The sequence below is a fragment of the Pithys albifrons genome, chromosome 5, assembly GCF_047495875.1.
Source record: "Pithys albifrons albifrons isolate INPA30051 chromosome 5, PitAlb_v1, whole genome shotgun sequence".
Taxonomy (NCBI): Eukaryota; Metazoa; Chordata; class Aves; order Passeriformes; family Thamnophilidae; genus Pithys; species Pithys albifrons.
Genome location: NC_092462.1, coordinates 35,281,873 through 35,302,932, shown reverse-complemented (window position 1 = coordinate 35,302,932; position 21,060 = coordinate 35,281,873). Strand labels below are relative to the sequence as shown.

At 34.5% G+C, this 21,060-nt stretch overlaps 1 protein-coding gene across 3 annotated transcripts in view; it reads right to left on the bottom strand.

The window, feature by feature from the left end:
* Positions 1-21,060, bottom strand: part of TLL1 (tolloid like 1) — a 127,119-nt gene that overhangs the window by 58,271 nt on the left and 47,788 nt on the right. For 2 of the 3 annotated variants that reach the window (XM_071556206.1, XM_071556208.1), the window contains exons 2-5: positions 11,422-11,532; positions 7,293-7,373; positions 5,101-5,253; positions 2,967-3,084 (exon numbers count right to left, since the gene is read on the bottom strand). In XM_071556206.1, the coding sequence (XP_071412307.1) occupies positions 2,967-3,084; positions 5,101-5,253; positions 7,293-7,373; positions 11,422-11,532 (463 nt within the window). The remainder of the gene's footprint in view (positions 1-2,966; positions 3,085-5,100; positions 5,254-7,292; positions 7,374-11,421; positions 11,533-21,060) is intronic. The other variant, XM_071556205.1, reaches the window with a different exon arrangement.

Genomic DNA, 21,060 nt, shown 5'->3' with positions numbered 1-21,060 from the left:
CGCACTGGCTCAGCAGAAGTTATGATTCATCTGGACAAACCAGCCCTAGTTTTGGGGTCCTATATTTCAGGAAAGATGTAGATTAGTTAAAAAGAGTTTCAAAGAGCAAACCAGTGTGATCAAAGGCTAGAAAATATTATCAGGAAAGATTAAATTAACTAGGTATTTTCTGGACTGAAAAAAAAATAGAACTGAGGATGAACTTACTGACAGTCTCACATCCTGTAACAGATTCCTTCAGAAAGGAAAAGAAATAATTTCTTTTCTATGGCCACAATGAGCAGGACAAAAAGTTAATGTACTTCAATTGCAGTAAGAAATATACGGCTTAGATATGACTACAAATACTGCTCTCAACTTCCTACATTTCTTATATCAAGAATGCTGAAGCAATACAAGTCCTAGCAGACTGTGAAATATTCATTTTTGCAGGTTTTTGGAAACAAGTTAGACAAGGAATTACTTAGGTATATCTGTTTCTGTTTTAAGATTACATTAAATGTTTTTTCTGAGATCTCTTGCAGTCCTATGGGTCTATGATAATCAAAACTTCTCTCTTTTTCATTGCTAAAATGTAACCGCTCAACTTTAAGGAAGTCTTGTATCTCTGATAACCAGCTGTTATATTTCAAATATGCTTTTTTCATCACTACCCTTCTGGGATGATCTTCCCATGAACTGTTTCAAGATGTAATGCATTAAACGCCAAAATATCCTTAATGTTTACAAAGGCTCAGCAACACTTCACTTGCTAGTGTACTAATGCTGTCATCTGAGACATCTGCAGATACTGCCACCTGAATTTCCACACATATGACTATCCACTTTGTTTTATTAAGTGTGCTATGGTTTGACTGTGCACTCTTCGGGGCAGGGTTTATCATTTAGTTTTTAATTTCAACAGTGGTAAGTACAATAAAGTCTCCATCATCTGTGAATGTTAGCTACCATGGTACTACAAACAATAATGATACAATGTGCTAACAAAACAACACAGCAGAGTGCTACGGGAAAGAACCAAGACTAGTTTCAGTGCAACTTTCCATATAGCAGAAATTGTTTTCAGTTGGTTTGGTGTCAGTTTAGTCTGGGCTCTTCACATGGAAAGTCCTGCATCAACACTGTATGCTGGTGGGTGGTGAACAGTGGTTTTGCTTATCCAGAGAATATAGGTTCCTATTTATCTGGCTCTTCCTGAAATGACTTATGGACATTAAAAAAAAAAAATTATCTGCCCCTTCTGTTTGGCCTGGTTTTGTTTCATCACTGATGGACTGTTTGTAGCCACATTCTTCTTTGGGTTTTTTTTTAAACTTGTTACAGCCTTTGTAAATTATTTGTAGTTTGCAAAGTAACCACCAATAAAAAAACCTCAATGGTAAAGGATAATGTTGATTTTGGAGGTAGATACTATGTATATTCCAACCTTCTGGTTAAAACTGGTTAAAATCCATCCTTCTCCCTAAAGCAATTTGATCTCATGAACCATCAACTACTCTAAGGAAGAGTACTTTGGCTGAATAGATTTTCTGTAACTTGGCTTTAGGTATTTTGAAGTTGTGGAATTTACATTTAGCAGGTAACTCCATACTTCTCTTCCTAAAGTGACTGAAACCTCCTATCTCTCTCACACTCTTCTGTTTAAATTTACATTGCGTTCTGCCTCTGTGAGCACAAGGGAACCATCATGATTGTTGTCTGTTTCCCGTTTCCCTTCCAGCTGTGTGTCAATATCCCTGAAACCTATCTTATGGGTGAATCCTACCTTAAGTTGTGTTAACTAAAATAGTAGCCATGCTGGCTCAGAACAAAAGTCTATGTCATTTGGCCCTGTTTCTAACAGAGGTCTAGAGGTCTACAACTGACCTACAGTGGGGTAAGAACACCATGGGCAATCACAGAATAAACTCCCCAGTTGCAGGGATCTGCAGCTCAAAGACTTTCAGAGTCAAAGGTGATCCCTTTCTAAAATAGCCTGGAAGTGTGTTTTATTATGTTGTCCTATGCCTTAAGAAGGATGTCATGGGTACTTTAAACAGATAATTCTACAAGTAATTTTAGGGGCTATAATTTAAATGCACTCAAGATCATTTCTATAATGCAAGGAGGTTGTAGAACTTCTCTTCACTACCCTATCTGTTAAAATCCAAAAATAGTCATGCAAAGGGTTCAATGATCAGTAAGTCAGTAAGGCAGAGAACTGTTCAGTGGGGACCCTACAACCCAAATAGGACATGACTGTCAGAAGTAAAGAATGCCACAGGTAGTGTGTGCTCTTCTTGGGAAATACACATCATGCACTCAGGAAGTTCACTGATTGCTATACAAAATTAAGAATTCTGAGTGGGATAAATGACAAATATAACTGACTGAGGCATTTGTGAGCAGTAATATCTGACGATGGAACATGGTGATTAATGGAAAGCTGCACCTATGAGTAATAAAGTCTGTTCTGTTTACTTTTACACATCAGTGACCTAGAAGAAGACATTTGCAAAATGGTCATGAATTTGGTGGTTAAACAATTTAGGGCAAGGACAGTCTAGCAATATGAGCATTAAAAGTAAAATTAACAATTAAGCCAGAAAAAGTACATGGGATAGATGTCCACACATAAATCAGCAATGACATGGAGAAAGCTGAGAATAAACAAGTGATAAATCTGCAATACCTTTAGAACAACACATATAAATATTAGAAGCATGACAGAAAGCCAAACAAAAGTCTCATATGTATGTATATATAGCAAGATCATTTTATCTAGAAAGAGACAAAAGAGGTGTAACTTCACTAAGTTACTACACACACTAGTTTCAATGAACTTAAAAGTCAGGCAGAATATGTGTATCATTTAAATGCAGTAACTATCTATTGACTTTCCTGTGAAGTATATATTTCCTTATAACTGCAAAGCTGACAAACATGGCCAAATGTTGAAGTATCTGTTACCATACATACACACTTACCCACATGGTCTGTATGTAAATACAATATAGCTCTCTTCATCACTTCGTTCAATAAATGTAACACACGTGTACTTTTCCCAGTGCCGCATGGCCTGTTTGAACATGGCGCGCTGGGTGCCTGGAAGAATAATTGTATGTGCTGAAAAAACAGACTTTTCTAATTGAATCTTCCGCCTTACAATCAACACTAGGAATATAGTCCTGGAAGGACTCGGTGAATCATAAAGCACTGTATGTCCCAGCAGTTCCATGTACTGCCAGATTCCAAATACAGAGATACTCAGACCATCATCTTGTCATATTGTATGTGCCTGCAAGGGAACTAATACTGCCTGACACATTCTAGTAAATATAAAACCTGCAATAAGAAACACAACTATGTTACACCAGAGGAAGACAGAAGAAGAAATACAGTGTTGCTTATGTGCTTGCATCAGCATATTTGCTAAGCAACTTCCCAGATGAAATTATCAAGTGAATCACATTGGCGGTAGGGTAGGGAGGGGAAAGAGAAAGGGAAAAAAAAAAAAGAAAATTGAAAATTGAGGCACCCTGGATCCTAGCTATATATCGGATAGAAAGAAAAAGAAAACAAACCTACAGTCTTCAACTCTAGAGACCACCACGTAAATAAGCATACCAGCCGAAATATTTGATTTAAGTAAGACTGTCCTGACAGGGACCAAACTCCCCTTTTTTGCATCAAAATCTTTCAGAGAACAAATGATACATCAAAAGTGGGAGATTAAGAATTTGGTTAAATGCTAAGCACAAGTAGATATTTGTTTTAAAATGAGAAACACATTCAGAAAATATCAGAGCTATACCCTACATGTAGGTGTAGTCAGGCCAGCTCTCAGCACAGAACATAGATGGCTAGTATACACAGTACTTCAGAGAGCACAGCAATGTAATTTCATTGCCTGACAAAACACAAGGTTTATTGACATAGAGACACCATCTGAGAATACAGCTGTATTTCTTCTGAGCTGAAAATTCACAAAAACCGGTATTATTTGGCAAGAATTTGCTAAAGAAATACATTCACCTTGCAGGTTACAGTACAGGTTAAATAAAAAAAATAAACTTAGAGACAACAAAACCTCAAAGTTTGTAGAAATGGCAAGTTCAAATCCCACCAGATTCTAAAATTTAAAGGTTATTCCACACCATCTTGCCCTTTTCTTTTATCTTTAAGCAACATTTTCCAGGCTTTAGAATTTATCTTTCATTACGAAAAAGGCAAAATGATTAATCTGGTATGCTTTCATTTAGTTGACTGTAATTATTTCAAAAGATGGTAATCCTAAAGCAAAGGTCACATTTGGTGTAGTACTATGTAAATTTGCAAACTGGAAGCTTGACTGTAGCTGTCAGTTTGAAAGACATTACTCTGGTTTCTTCACACAAACACAATGTGTGAGCATTTGCATGTTTCTTTTGGTTCCCTGTATTACCATGCACAATAAAGGGGATGTTATTACACACTTTTCCCATTTTCTTTACTTTTCTTGCTCCGTTTTTGTTTTAAATTATCTCTTACATTCATATTGATGTTGATCCATTTACATTTTTCAAGGATAAAAAAATGTTTTAAATGTTTTCCTACAGTTTTCTGTTAAGAATTCCACATATAGTGTAACCAGTCTTTCCTACTGTCATATATAACATGTGTGCATCCATCTGAAAACTAAACTAGGGGGTGGCAAAACACATCTGAGTCAGTTTGTTGAGTGAAAGCAGTTTAGCAGAACATGTCACACCAGTTGAATTAGATATATTCTTGTGCTAAAAATCCTCTGTTAAAAAAAAAAAAAGAAAAAAACAGAAGACATTTCTTGCCATTCTGTTACTTAGTCTTGGAAACAAATGTGCAACAACAAATATTAGGCAAAGAAATAGTGGTCTCTCTCTAGGATGCAGTTATACATCTTCATTATGTAGCTTGCCTTTGAAAATAATTAATTATCACTAAAATGTTCAAAACACATACACTTCAAGACTGTTCCAACAGAAACTCTTCTTTTGACTTCCATAGCATGACTTCACTTAAAAATTTGGGGCGGGGTGGGGAAGGGGGGAGGGGGGAATAAAAATATTGTATTTCCTCTTTTCATCCAAAGCATAAACTTACCAGTGAAATTTCCTCCTATTACATATGGAATGACACCCCCTGGCCATATTCTTTCTGTTCGTGATGTAGCAGCTCTGGGAAATCTGTTTTTCTCATTTTTCCCTGAGAATTTTACAGCAGTTTTTCCTTTAGATGTATTATTTTGATCAAAACCTGTAATGATAATTAAAATACTGAATGAGTTCACACACATACAGGAAAAAAAGAACAATTATTTTCTAGCAGGTCAAACTCAGATTACTTCCGTATGTTCTTTAAAAGCAGGACATTGCTGTTATGTGACAGTCTATCATTACTTGGTTTTCTGAGAAAGGCTTGAAATGAAGAGTCTGAATCTTCATTTTTTAAACATATCTAGAGTAAGAATTTTGCACATATCTTTACCAAATGGAATGTGCATTGCATAACTCCATCTAAATTTTCTCATTTACTAAAAAAAATTTTTAAATCACGCTGTGTTTTAGGTTTGGGGTGGGTTTTTTGTGGCTTTAGTATGGTTTTAGGTTTTTTTCAATGAATTGGTATTTTTCTGGTAAAGAAGAAAATACTTTGGACAGACTTACAAGGCATTCACTATCCCTTTCATTTTTATTGTACAATCTGGAAAAAGCACTGGAGCAGAAAGAAGTCCATATATTTTTCATAAAATAACTTTTGGAACCTTATGGATAAGTATTACTCATGCCTTGAATTTCTTCACAAGAAAAAATATCTACCATTTTCAGAATATTACCACCATTCATGCCATTACAGATCAAATCTTTCTAAATCAGTTGAAACCTACAGTGACAACAGACAAGGATAAGGATAGTTAGACAAGGACTTGCATAGCAGAAAAGGTGCTTCTTCTGAAGCAATTTATAGGTTAGTATGCAGATCTGGACAGCTAACAAAAATGGATCCCTTAAAGGGTGGTCAACAAATGCTACTCAAAGCAATTGAAGTCTTACTCCTCATTGAACAGTACACTTTTCTCTCTGTGAGAATCTCCTGTGATGCCAGCTGCACCTAAGTGTTACTGACTATGGCAGAATGAGGGAGGATTCCAGGTGGGATCATGGTAAGGAATCCTGGAATAGCACCAGGGCTGAGAGAGCAGCAAAAGAAGAAAGCAAAGAAACTCCAGCACAAGGGAGAAAGCTCTTTGATTCACAGCAAAAAAACCCCTACCTTTGTAAAAATCTGCATGAACCAAATTATATCAAGAATCATAAAGAAAATTCCAGGATTTAAAACAAAAACAATACACCAACAAAAACACTCAGGTAAAACAAATAACTTATAATTATACAAGTGTGTAAATAAGAATTACACAAGTCTACATCACAGGCAGACATTTACAGAAAAACTATGGTTACACTTAATATGCAGTCATTACTGAACCACTTCACATCTTTATATAAATGTTTTACCTTTCCACATGCTTTGTATCAGTGCCTTCTAAGTAAGAACTTTATGGCAAATTGCATGCAAAAGACAACAAGAATTTATGCAAAAAACTTAATTCTCTTATAAAGAATAAAGATTATGTATCAAAACACATCTGGAAAGGCACTCATTGTGCTCTGGTTAGCCTTGAAAGATACATTTAGAAAAAATATGGTGTGATTACAATGAAGTTTTACATATTTTCCTTTTGAAGTTGAGGTTTCATGGTATTAAAATGACTTCTCTTTGCATCAAATACAGTGAGTAACTTCTATGCCCTGCTGAATTTAACTACATTTATACTGACAAGAGTATGATTAGTATAAAAATGTGCTTGTTCAGCATAACACACTATAAATAATTGAAACACAGTATGAATTATCAGAATTCCCCACCTAGATCCAGAGAAAAAGAAACAAACAAAATCAGTAGCTATACACCATATCCTCCCTGCAATGAAAAGACTTTGTATTGATATTAGTTGAGCCGACAGCTGTGAACACAGCCATACCATAAAGAGAAGTTTTTAATACAAAATTTAAAACTGAGTATTTTAGTTCCCAGATTTCATACTGGAAGTAGAACTCTAAGCAAATGTAACAAAGAACTAATCTCCTCATTACTAGTCTTTCACTATTTATTTTATAATTTGTTTATGCCAATAGCAATTAAGAAAGGCTTTAAAGTGTTAAAGTGCTATCATCATTAATGTTCATGATACACTATCACATCAAGCAACTTGCTAATTTAAACAGTGAAAATACCAGAGCCAAATCTTCTTATCCTCTCTATAAGCTGATAGAGGGCACCGTGTTTTTTTGACATTCCATGCTCTCCAAAGCCACCTTTAAAAAGAAAAAAAAAAAAAGAAAGGAATTTTCAAAAGTTAAAAACATGGAATCTTAAACCTACAGCAACAATATAGCCTGGAGAGATTAGAAAATGCCCCATAAAATCTGCAGTGCGATTTAACGGAAGCTCAATATTCTTCAATGATTTGCATAAAAAATTTTCAAGTATTTTTGACAATGCAAAAACCCCACATTACTAACTGAAAAATTTTCTAATATGCATTCCATGAACATAAGCCAACACGCCTTTGTTAGTCGGGCAAGTTGTGACAATTACATCATCTAATCATTATTTGGAGCTTTTTTCTTTCTGGTGACCTTGACATCCTCAGAGTCATATTGATTGACAGCTAAAAGGCTTACTCTCACAGAAATGTCCTGAATGCATGCCATAATTTTCTTATTTCAAGGGAGGGGGGAAAGGGAAAGCAAACAGCCAAAGTTTTATCAGAAAAAAAAAAAAACAAAACAAACCACCAACCAAAATAAAACAAAACAAAAAAACCAAACCAACAACAACAACAAAAAAACCCCAACAAAAAGCCCCAATAAAACAGATGCAAACTCAATATTTCTGATTTTACCATAAAAGATTTGTTTTTCTTTACCAACATGCAAATAAATACCAGTGCATTCTAAAGGCTTTGAAACATCACTTGCTGGTGTATATTGAAGAAAGATGTCACAGGTCTGTGTGTACATTGACATATATGTATATATTTCTGTCTGTGTCATTTTAGCAATCAACAAAAATCTAAGTTATGAAGTAGTTTATTTAACATTTACCATGCCGTTTACAGAAATAAAACACATTTCTGGATTTACTGCATGCAGACTGCCAAATACACCCCTCACATAGGCACCTTTTCTGGCTGCAATTGCCTTTACAAACACCGCCAAACCAGAAGCAAGAACACCGACAACACTGCACTAGTGCATTACATCATTCAGAATTGTTCAGAAAGTTTTGTCATTTGTGTAAGTTTGCAGTAGGTTGTATTTTACAATTCATGATCTGTTATAGAACAAGAAAATTTTTTAAAGGCTTTTACAATAGAAAAAGTAAAAAGATAGAAACAGATCATTGACACCACCAACTCCACTAAAAAGACTTTTCCAAAATTCCTATGAAAACTTTCAACATATATGTAGAAAATATAGTTATTAAACAGCAACTTAAAATCATACAGCAGATGAGAAAATTCCGTAAAAGGCAAGTGAGTGTGCAGTTGCTCAGTGAATAACAATGTGCCTAATTATTTGGATTACACTGTCACATAGTTCCTGGCTCCCTGGAGAAAAATTTTCTAAATTTTTAAAAACATTTTAGATAGATGAGGTAATAGTTCAACACATTCCTTTCCAATAAGTTCCATAGTAACTATAACATATATGGCAGAGGATATAACACTGATCATCATTAAAGTAATTTTCTCTCATGTTAATGTTCATCTTATAAAATAAGGTATATAGTTAAAGATGCCAAATGAATATTAGAAAAATCCTTAAAAGAATCAACTCTCAGAAATAAAAACAACAGAGAATCCATTATTTACTCAAAGAAACTATTACATTTCTAGAAGAAAAAAATATGAACTCTCATTTTTGTTTTGCTGCAGCCTTTATATTTCATTTGGTGAAAAAGCAAAGAAGAAAATGTATCTCTCCTAACTAAGCTGGCTTATAGGAATAATATACAGCCCTGACAAGTCACACAGTCTAAAAAAGTTTTGAAAACACTTATTTGCTGCATCCTCTCATAGTTCAGGCAGGAGAAGGAAAATACTTTTGGCACTTTGAACTCAATATACTCATAAAAATTTTATCAGCTTTACCATTGTTTCTGTTTACAGTGATTATGCATTTTGCTTGGATGAAAACAAAATGACTGAACCATACTGTAAGAAGCCCACAGATTATCTGACCCTGCAAATCCAGGCAGATAATCCTCACCAAAAGGAGCAGTCACATAATGTGAATCAGGATTTCAATTAGAGTTGCAATGACCATTGTGCCTCCACAACTCCATCTTGATGGTTTACAGCCAAGTACCTAACCCTTCTACCTGATGTCACCTTCAGTTTGTGAAGATCAGCAACAAAGGGTGCTCAGAAATCAAGCCTACAATTAATTGCCATTGTGTCTGTAACTGAGGTAGAATCTAGTTTTCTATATTACAGATATTTTACATTCCTTTTCCAGTTGCTACCTAATTTCAACTAGCTAGCTGCTGGCAATTTGCTCTTTTGGAAATTAGCAGAAGGAAAGAACACTAGGCTGTGCAGTTTGTAAAAACAGGCTAAACTCCAAGTTTCACATCAAGAGTGCTGTAAATTTAGAAAAAAATTGCATATGTGAAGTGCAAAATTGAATTTTCCACTGCTGTTTTCAGAACAATAAAGACTGTTGAGCATTCATCAAGAGCAATTGTAAAGTCTCTAACTTCAGCAGACTTTGTTCTCCAAAGTTTAGTCCCACTGACCATCACAATTGCATTGACTCCTCTTGCGCAACAAAGGTAGGAAAATTTGATCCAAATATGTTAGTAATCCTCAACAGGGTCATTCAATACCCTGACTAGGCTGCCATGCACAAGAAAAGAAAATGTGTCTATCATAAAGCATGTAATGAAGGGAAAACTAAATAATAGAATATTAAATATATTTTAAAAACTGTTTAGTAATGTATATTCTTTCTGTGGCAGTTAACAAAAAAAAAGAACAAAAAAGGAAAAATAATAACTTTGCAGTTAAAAAGGAGAAATAGAAAAGCAAGAAGAAAAGAAGAAAAGACAGTCATCAGGCCAAAGAAATCCCTTGACTGTATTCACAGTCAACAAAACTAGTGCCTGATATACCTTCAAAGGCAAATGAAACTATCTGTTTGGGGGAATGGGGGCAGGGGGACCACCAACTCATTTTAAAATCCTGTCTAGCTCCAGAAATAATTAAAGGTGTTCCTGCCTTGAAAAGACAAATGGACTTTAAAAGGAGAGAAAATAAATCTTCAAGTTGTCATCAAAATAGTCTAATCACAATATTTACCTAGGAAGAGTAAAAATATTTTTAAATATATCAATATTGAAAACTTAAATTTAAAATTGCTTTTTTGGTCTGAAAGATGTATTTCCACCTATCAGGAATAGGTGGAATCTCAGTTCAAGAACATATAAAACAAGCTTAATAAAAAAATAATTGTTTAATTATATATTTAGATTTTATTATATAATTACATATTTATAAATTCTCTAACAGCATTTTTCCAGACTTTTTGTGGTATCGGAACATGAAAGTTTACAAATTCTCAGTTATCAATTTACAAATCAGATCCTGAAAGCATAAATATTTTTAGACATTAGATAGGCATCCATTTAGACATGGATTATGTTTTCTCTCTCTTGCAAACACACATAATACCTCTTTATCTATCTGTCTAAATATCCAGCTGCCTGTGTTAATCAGATTGCAGCTGCTGGTGCTAATGCATTGTATGTTAACAAGAGTAAATAAACATATTAAAATATCAGATAAAGAGTTGCTTTTTAGACAAGGCAAATTATAGGAAGGATGAGATGTTCAAGCGCTGCTTCCAGATCTGGGTACAGAACTGAGTGAAACCGAAAAAAGAAAAAAAGAGCAAAAGGAGGGGTTATAATCCAAGGCCACTGCTTTTGCTTCCAGGATACCACGTATGTTCTCCATAGGGTGTTTGGGCTCGGCTATCAGGAACTTTCAGTGATGAAATCAAAGCTTTGTACAGTTTCCTTTCCTACATGACCACCTGCAGAGAAGACTTATGGTTCCTACCAGCATCTGCTCCTCAGTACAACAAGATATTTTTAATACGAAATGCCAGAATAAAAATTAAAATTTCCACTTTTCCTTTCCCTAAATCAAATTTATAATCCTTACATGAAATTATTTTTCAGTGTAAACTAATGCTATCCAAAACATTATACTGAGTTTCCACATTTAAAACAGTGATTGCCTTCTACGCAGAATTATCAGGAAAAATAAGTTAAAACAAGCTTCAAATAGCATACCTGTATTGTGGCCAAGTCTTTCGTTGAAGTGCTGCGTAAGGTCAATTGTCCTGTCAATTTGAAAGATTTTTAAGTCTTCATCATCTAAGGCAATATCTCCCCAAAAGACAGCTTTAAATAAAAAAGAGCTCAATTTAATTAAAGAATTTATTTGGACAATAAAACCAATCTGAAGAATTTAATGTCATGTTCACAAGCTTTCAGAAAGTATATAATGAATATATATTATATGAATTATATATCACATATTTGCTTACTGATCAATATTTTTGTAGGAAGAAAGAAAGAAAAGTACCTGACGAAAGAAAAATAACTTGTTTCAGAATCTTACTCTCTATTTAGTTTTTTTTGTACATCATCTAAATGCAATAATTTAAATGTTATGCCAAAGTATTAATAATTTTTTAGCATTTTAGCATGTAGTACAGCATCTAAGAAAATGTAACAAAGCATAAAAGACACTGACACATGAACATTTGAACTGTGGAGTCAAAAACATACACTATTAAGGAAACACAACCTTTACATTTCCTAATATCTTTATGATAATGGGAATTATTTCAAGAAATGTTTATTATGTTTCAGTGACTTTCTACATTATGTTTCCCTCACATAATTATTACGTTGATCTGTGTTCTGTTAAACTGAGTAAAAACAACCTTCATTTTTTATTTTCCCCTCATATGTTTTGCATGCTTTCCTTTTGTAGTTAGTCTCACTACCAGGACGCTTCCAAATTCTTTACTTTTCAAAGCTCCAGTCTGGTTTTAACTTTGCTTTGGTCCTTTTGGCAGATTTTTTCTTCTCTCTTTTCCAGTTTTCTTTCCATTTCTTTCTTCTTGACTTTTGTATAGCTAACTCATCTTCCCTAAGTTGCCACTACAACCCAGTGGATGATGATACAGGCCCACTTCCAAGAATTCAGTACCTATAATCTCAATCTTTCATTTCTGCCTATTTTTTTTTCTTAGACTTTATCTTGAAAGCTCTTTGACAACTCAAACTTTTCATTAAAGTTGAACTTAGTGGTCCATATCCTCAATTGCTGTGAATGAAGTCAACAGAGCACGCACCAATTAACATGAGCTGAAGTGGTTGTTTATTATCTTTATCCAAATTCTTCCTTTTCCCACTGCCTCTGTCAATAGCTCCATTATTCATTCCCTGAGAGTCACAAAACTCCTGGGTTCAATCTTGGTGTCATCTTCAACTCCTTTCCTTCTTTCCTCCGTGTGGGAAGACATCACTAACTATGTGGCTCTGTGTTACACAGCTCCACAGCAAATTGTTTTCAGCACTTCCACTCAACTAAATCCTGTTCAAAGTCCAGTTGTTACCAAATCAGTCTCTCTGGTCATCTTCCATTCAAAGTGATCTTAAACACTATTGTTAACTAGTATTCTTTATGTGATATTTGAGACACCACTAATCAGATAATATTCTCAGTAGTTTCATGTTGCTGCAAAACTAATGTTTTTCTCATTTATTGATGCTCACAGTCATCAGTGTTTAATCAAATCCATAGGAAAGAAAAAAAAGAAGTTTTACTGAACAAAAAGATAGGTATTTTTGAAGAACTTCCAGACATTATATTACTCCTTCCTATCTACATTATTTTTCTTGAACACAAAACAACTAGTAGAAATCATCTTGACTATGCCTTTGGTCTGCCTTCTAAAATACTTGAAAAAACCTCCAGACCACCTACAGAGTGTTCCAAAATGAAAATGAAAATTTTTGGTTGAAAACATAACCGAAAATTTATGTCTTCCCCAAATAAAAACATTTCCATGTATATAATTTTTATGCAAATTAATATTTCTCTAGAACACACAAATATTTGAGACCATACCTGAAACTGTCCAGTGACTTCTGGCACATTTCTGAACACTGTCCTTCCAAGGGTCACTGTTCTTATTCTCACATTAGACACACTGGCTACATTTTTCCTCTAGCTAGCCTGTTCTCACCAGTGAGGGTTTTTACTATCAGGTTAACAGATAGCGCTAGTGGCATCTCTAGATGGTTTTGGGGTTACCCTTAAGCTTCTAAGAAGAAAATACCCTCAAACTATCAGGTTTTTGAAGAGTGAGGGAACAAAGTCATTAGTCTTTATCTGACTTGAGTTAAATACTATTTACTTTTATAAATACCTTCTAGAGATTTCTCTTCAATGTTATTCATAACAGAGACCATTGCATAAGCACATTGAAACACTGCGAACTTGACCAAACAGAACAGAAAATGGTTAAAAGAAGAGGCTATTAACATTTTGGTCTCTAAAGACATAATGTGACCCAACAGAGTTCACACAGATTGTTCATCACTCTCGAGGAACTGCTAAACCTTAATAGCAAATTCATGTCTCTCTGCTGGTAATACTGGGAGTTAACAAAAGGAAGATTCCAAATTAACAACAGATGATGCAAAAAAATAACCCACTGACAGAAATACATTAGCAGAAATCACTTTGGTTTCTGTGTTTAATACTGATGTATAAATAAGAAAACTCAAGGCAAATCAAACGTCTAAAATAGAAAAAATTGATGGAAAATATCTGTGCTAGTCTTGGTGATACAACTTTATCACTTTTACCACTTCACTGTATAACATTCACTTTAAAATGAAAACACAAATTGCAAAGACTAAAACCTGTTAATTTCTCTGATAGAAAAGTATTGAATTTGTGTGCAAATACATAAAATATACTTCAGTGTTCAGACAATGTGCAATAATTTTGCCTGTTGGGTTAGAAAGGAAAGCAAAGTTATGTTATTTGTGTTAAACATCTAGACCATGAGCTAGTTTCCAATTAGCAACCAAGGGCAAGTTTGAGTTTAACAAGAAAAAAAATCACAATAACATAACAATGTGACCAATAGCAGCTATTTTTTCTGATGTATTAAAGAAATATGAGTTAACACTGAAGAAAGAAAGAAGGAAATATATAAGATTATTTGATTAAGAGTATAACAGAAAGTTTGAAACTTTGTTTAGTTCACTGGTTTTTTAACTTAGGGTAATTCTGTTTTGCAGAGGATGACAAACATGATATAATGCAGAAACTGCAGTAAAATGAACTAATTTGATTTTAGCAACAATTTAATAAATTACACTAGACTTTTACTGAACTAAACCTCTGATCTTCTGAATTAATTTCACTTCACCTAGAAAAAGAAATAACAGTTAACTAGAACTAGATGCTATTTAATTTCTCTATAGTCCAAGCAATCAGCAATTGAGAAGAAAAAGGAAGCTGATACTGATAACTGGAGTTTTTTTTAATTACCTATTTTTTCCAGTAAAGGTCTACATTGAACCTTAATTATGACCTTCAAAGCCTGAAGCACAACCCCACCTGAATTATCAAAAAAAAAAGTAAAAAAGATATCTCCTATAACTGTTAAGAGTATCCTTTAATTTTTTTGGAATGCCAGAGTTAAGTGTCGAACTACTTTGTAACTAGAGAAGACCGTATTTTTATCTCCTGCCTTAAAATTTTTATGGCCAGAAAGCATCTGAAGAAGTCACTGCATATACTTCATCATGTCACAAACCAATCTTAAGCTTACAGAGAGCAGGCAGAGGATTGTTTGAGTATGCCAGGCATGATGTTAAAGGCTTTATTAAAAGCATGTCAGGATTAAGAGCTTTATTAGCTCCCTCTAAGGAAAGTCTGACAGAATGGACCAGTTCAGCTGTTCACTTCCCTCAATTTTCACAGATATTTAATTCATAGGTTTCATCTGGAAAATTACCAAGAACTTCATAACCGATTGACTAGGCATGGGTGGGAAAAAAAAAAAAAAACAAAAGTACTTGAAACAAACTTTAATGTACGCCTACTTATTTAAGGTTGTTTCATATTAACTCTTAGCCTATCCATTGATTGGTCTCAAAAACTTGATACTATGTTCATTTTTTTGTTTAATTTGAAAATGGAACACTGACAATAAACTTAAGAAATATCTGTTGAACATCTGGAACAGTAGTAATTTCAGGGAGAAAGTATTTCAAATATCTTTTATTATATAAAAGTTCTTACGAAAAAAGAAAATTTAACTTTTTGTCCTGTACTTGATAAAGAGATACATACCCTGTCATGCCAAATTTCGTGCAAATTACTTTTTATTGCTTATAATTTTGTATGTTTTATATGGCCACAACATTATGTATTTACACAAATTCAAAAGAAAAAATACATGCAGCAATTTCAGAAAGGTAGAAACAAACTGCTTACACATTAAGGCATGTTTTTCTGTAACAGCGGAGAAGGATTTTTATGGAGCTGTTAAAATAGAAAACACACTTGACCAGCAGATGCAGTTCTGTTTTCACACAACTCAAAAGCCCTCAGTCAAACGTCTCCTTCAAAAAGATCTTATTTTACCAAAAAAGAGAAAATACTGTGAGGTAAAGCAGCTAAGTATGCTACATGTAAACAATCAGCTCTTGAGCTTGAAAACAAAGAGGAAAATAAGTAGGTTGCAAAAGATATTTTCCATCCAGAAAATCACACCTTTTTATTACCACACAAGTCTTGTGAATGGAAAGGAAAAATAAGATTATCTATAAAATACAGATCAAGCATAGGAACTACAACTACATTCCACTACTTGTAAGAGGTTCTCATATTTCATGATAAATAATTAATATTTGTCTGCAAACCTATGTTAATTCACTCTCCCCAGAAGACCATCACCACATCAAATATCCAATATTTTAAGAGAATAAAATAAGGTACTAAGGACAGGAAACAAAAAGAAAGTAAATATAAGATGTGTCAAAAAAGAAATTTAAACTATTTTATGTTTATAGATGTACACACATTGTATAAGTCAATCAGAATATACAGTGAGAAAAAAAACATCTTTCATAACTTTCCAGAAAATATCTGGAAGTTAATAGAACAAGAAAGAAATCATGTGGTTAAAAACATGGGGCTACAATATGAGGTAGAATGGTTCATTCAAGGATTTGAAATATCAATTAGCATGTAAGTCTGCAAAATGTATACAGAAGTATATTTCTAATAATTGCAATAACAAAATTAGCTACTTCAAACTCCATTCATAATTTGACCGACAATTACTTCTTAAACTCAAATCATAAGCAGCCATTTTTAGATAAAATATAACCCTGATCATGTTCATACCAATATTAATAACAATATATAAAGTGTAAGTAAGTAAAGCTTGCTAGTGTTTGTCTCTACAGCACAGCAGTGTAACAGAACAAAGCCAGCTCAGCACCCAGCTACCCATCGCAGCACTGAGACACCAACCACCTCCAAGACCACCACCATCCAGAAATCATTCTTGGGACCTGATTTGTTCTGATGACTCTGTGGGGTAGAAATGTGTTCAACTGAAACTTTCTCAAACTGAGATGCAAACTGATCAGCCACACAGACATTCTCTTGTTCTGTGAGCAGATGCAGAATTTTGACAGGGAGATTACTCTTGTATCGAGAAGATACCAATGAAAGGGTTAACGCAATATTAGAAGGCATTTTAAAAGCAAATCCTCAATTTCTGCTATGTTATTGGGAGAGGAAAGCATAGGAAGTTTATTCTTTATCCCATTAACAGAAGCTGCCAAGAATGGATAATAAAAAATATTAGAGCTAACTGCAAGGCACAACTGAAATCTGAAGAGTTCCTTTAACATCTTTTGAAAGGAGGTGGGATACCCAACACATTTCAAAGTCTGACTGTGTAGCAGAAGGTGCCAAAAAGTGTGCTGCCTCAGCCTCAGGGCAGATATTCATCTAAACCTACAAGTGCAGCTGTTCTGATCAGCAGATTCTTCTATAGCTGAGTCATTGAGTACTTCCCTGTAACAACACAGCTATGTGCATTAAAGTCTATCTTCGTAGGTCACTTTGTTCCATACAATCCATTCATAGATTACATAACTGCCTCTAACCCTGACTAGAAAAGAGAAAGATTAAAGCTAAGAAAGACAATCTCACCACTTTACAAGGAAAACAGCATAATGCTACTATAACTAACCTGACCATATTCCCACTGAAAATTTAAGAGCATTGAATAGAAGACCAAGGCAGCCTCTTTGCACAGACACATCCAAACAGAAAGTCAGCTATTTCATGAATGCACCCACTATGCAGCATTGTCAAATCTGCTCTTGACTATAAGCAAGTGTTAGTGCAGCCACTTGATATACTTGAAAAAGCTCACAGACACACTTGAAAGGGATGTAACAATTCTGGCAGGTTGATTCCATGTTTCCACTTATTTTAAATTATATAAAATAGGAAGCTTGGCAACATTCATACCAAGTGTATTTTTCAAACTCCCACTTTGAACTCCCAACCAGAAAACAATTATCCCTAAGGAGTGTATCATTTCCACTTCTTTCATAAAAGAAATAATGATGGCAGAATACTTTAAACTTACCCAGACTTTAGTTAGACATTCATTCCTCCATTCTTTTGAATATGGCATCCCTTGACAATACCTTGCATGGACATACATAAATTTATCCTGAAATCAGCCATCTTATATATGGCAGTGATGTAGCCTTAAAAGCACAAATTTTAATGTAATATACTCAAACCTTCAGTGATGCTGTTTCCATGTTGAATGCATTACCTGCAACTGATCACTGTCTCAAGTCACCCACTCGTAAGTTTCCCCTATGATTCCCACACACAACACTTTTAGCTTCCTTCTTTCCTTCCTTGGACCACGTGTTCACATTTATAGGTAGGATGCTGGCAACCTCCTTATTGGGATATTCAGTTGCATACACTTTTCTTAGAAGTTATCAAAATGAAAACAAGACAGGGGAAATAAACAGCACATGATATGGAACTCCCTATTGTTGCTCCCAAGTTACACTTGTGGAGCCCCTTCTGATATGTAGCATTTCACTGCTGCTTCTCCACACTGTTTTCCAGACTCTGCAGGAAGCTACTGCCAAACTGGCCTAACTAGGACAGGAAAACAACTGAGTATGACCTGACTATGGGCAGAAAAAACAGATGCATAACCAAAGGTAGGAGAAGAGAAATAATTGCTGGAGAGGCATCAACCATCCTATAGAGCCAACTAGTTCTGGACAAGCCTTGCAAGCTCACAGCAATCACATCATAGCACAGATGGGCTACAGGGTAAGTGGCATGCAGCACTAGGGCATGTCCCAATTTTTTCTAAGCAGAAAAGAACTCTGATATAGAGCAATACTCATAATGAAAATGGAATAATTGTGACACCTTCTGTCAGAGTAAAACCTTCACTTACGAAAAGAGACATTTGTAGACCTTGAACTTTGTGAAAAGGGACATTAATTTGCTAGAGATATTTCTTCATGGCACAGCATAAATCTCAATTTTCAGATATCCATGTACTCTGAGCTAACTCCAGCTTTTATTTGGTGCTTATTTTCAAAACAGTGACTTTTCAATTCCATTTTTTTCTCATCCTGTTTTTTTTTAGTTAGAGTTTTCATATTCCTTTAAAATTAGCACAATAAAAAAAAATTCTTAAAAAGAGCAAGAAAATTTTCACAGAACTTGCAACCCTAGGTAAAAGAACAAACTTAATCCCTAAACTTACTGAAAGGTATTTTGAGGACAGGCTCTTTGATATTGCAACAGCTACTCTGTGAAAGGTTTCATTCTTGGTTAAGCTGCTCAACCTGGCAAGCCTCCTGACTTTCAGTAACTATTTCCCTTTTCATTTTTTTATACAAGATCATCACTAACACCACATATGCTTTGTAACTGGTAAAATCAATTTCTTATGAACTGGGTTAACCACTGAACTGAACACAGAGGACACTGCTCAGCAAACAGTAAAGGTACCTGCATGCTCCGTTGGCACTGATGACTGAGACAGACAAGATACTGGCAAAACAAACCTACAGAGAAATAATCTCAAGGAGACCCATCTTACTATTACTAATTTTTTATTACTATTTTCTACTGTTTCAAGTTTTTAGTACACAGAAAGGCTCAAAAGATTTTTTTTTTATTAAAATATAAACCTTTTTTCAAAGCAGTTATCAACCACATTGAAAGGAAAGTCACAGCAAGAAACCAGTGACTCTCAGAAAGACCCATGATTGCCAAAATCATAGGGCAATCACAGCTAATTTTTCTTAGCACAACCAATGCTGACCTGCTTTTTATGAAACCACATGCAAGAGCACCATCATTTTCTGGGCCCAGCATTCCTTGTGCCACTGGAATAACAGAGGCAGTGAGTGAAACAATTCTCCCTCTTTCTGGGAAGGGTGTGTGTCAGCCCTAGCAGAAAACATTGCCCCATTAGTTGCTGAACTTTGATTTAGTAATAACTGACTGTGGTTTCTGGAATAGGAGAAGAAGCCTGATGGTCATGAGGGCTGTTTGCTGTCTCCAGCCACCTGGAAATGCTGACTTCTTCTGCTATAGCTAGCTTTATTAAGGAGGCTAGAAAAATACACTAGAGGGGAACTGCAGATCTATAATATCGCAACAATCAATTACCCCAATTAGTCCTGTATGACCATTATGATGCTGTAATATTCACTTCCATTTTACTTTGAAACACCATTATTCTGTGAATAACCTTAGGGTCTAAATCTACAAAATTAATGATGTGGCTAAGCTTTCTTACAGTAGAAAGAATGGACTCCGTGAGGAAAAATTATCACTCTTAAAGCAAATTTTTTTTTAAATATAGAAAACACATAAACATATAAAACTAGAAAGAAAAAAATTGTTTTACAAGAACAGATTTTAATTAATTCTGATCTTTAAAGAATAGGAAAATGGATCATTTAAAAAATAAGCCACATATAGAAGAATGGATAAAAACCCTGGTTGAAAAGAGACTTGTCAGTCTTAGTGTGCTACCTACATGAAACAGCTGTTAGAACTGAGACAGATACAGCAGCTGCTACAAGACCTCCCCAAAGAGACAAGACTCAGACTTTTTAATTCAAACACCAAAAAAAACAGAATGGCACCACTGAACCAAGTGAATTACCAAGCTAACTGATAATGCATAGTACAAGCCAAAAGATTAAATGAACTATTTTATTCTTTGCATTTACACTCATATTAATCAACTGTATCTACTTCTTCCAGAACTTTGTATAATGCAGATACTGTTTTAAAGCTTTTTACTTTCCTCATACTGTCTAAACTTCAGGTTAAAATAGTTTCTCTAAGTTCCAAAAATAAATTACAGCTTATAAGTGAAGTACCATAGCTATCATAACTTTTTTCGCATGATTAACAACTTAGAGCAGACTTAGATATTTTTAAATTTAAGTAATACTTTCATCAAGAAACAACTGCATCACCTGAGCACAGTACGGGTTTCCCTGTTTCAAAAACTGAACACAATCAGCTTAGCACAGATATTAAAGAAAAAAAAAACCCACAATATTATCTTGATTTAATTGCTATTTTTAAAATATTATTTTCCTTCCAATCAGAAGGTAAAAAAAGAGCCAAAAACTTACATAAATGCATTTGGAGACAGGGGAAGTGAGATTTTGTAGCACACACCATTCAAAACACAAATTATTTTCTAGTGGATGACTTGAGGCCTCAGAAGTGAAGGAAGGTAACAGTGATGTCTGAAGATAAGAAACTACAGCACAATTATTAAACAAATCATCAAA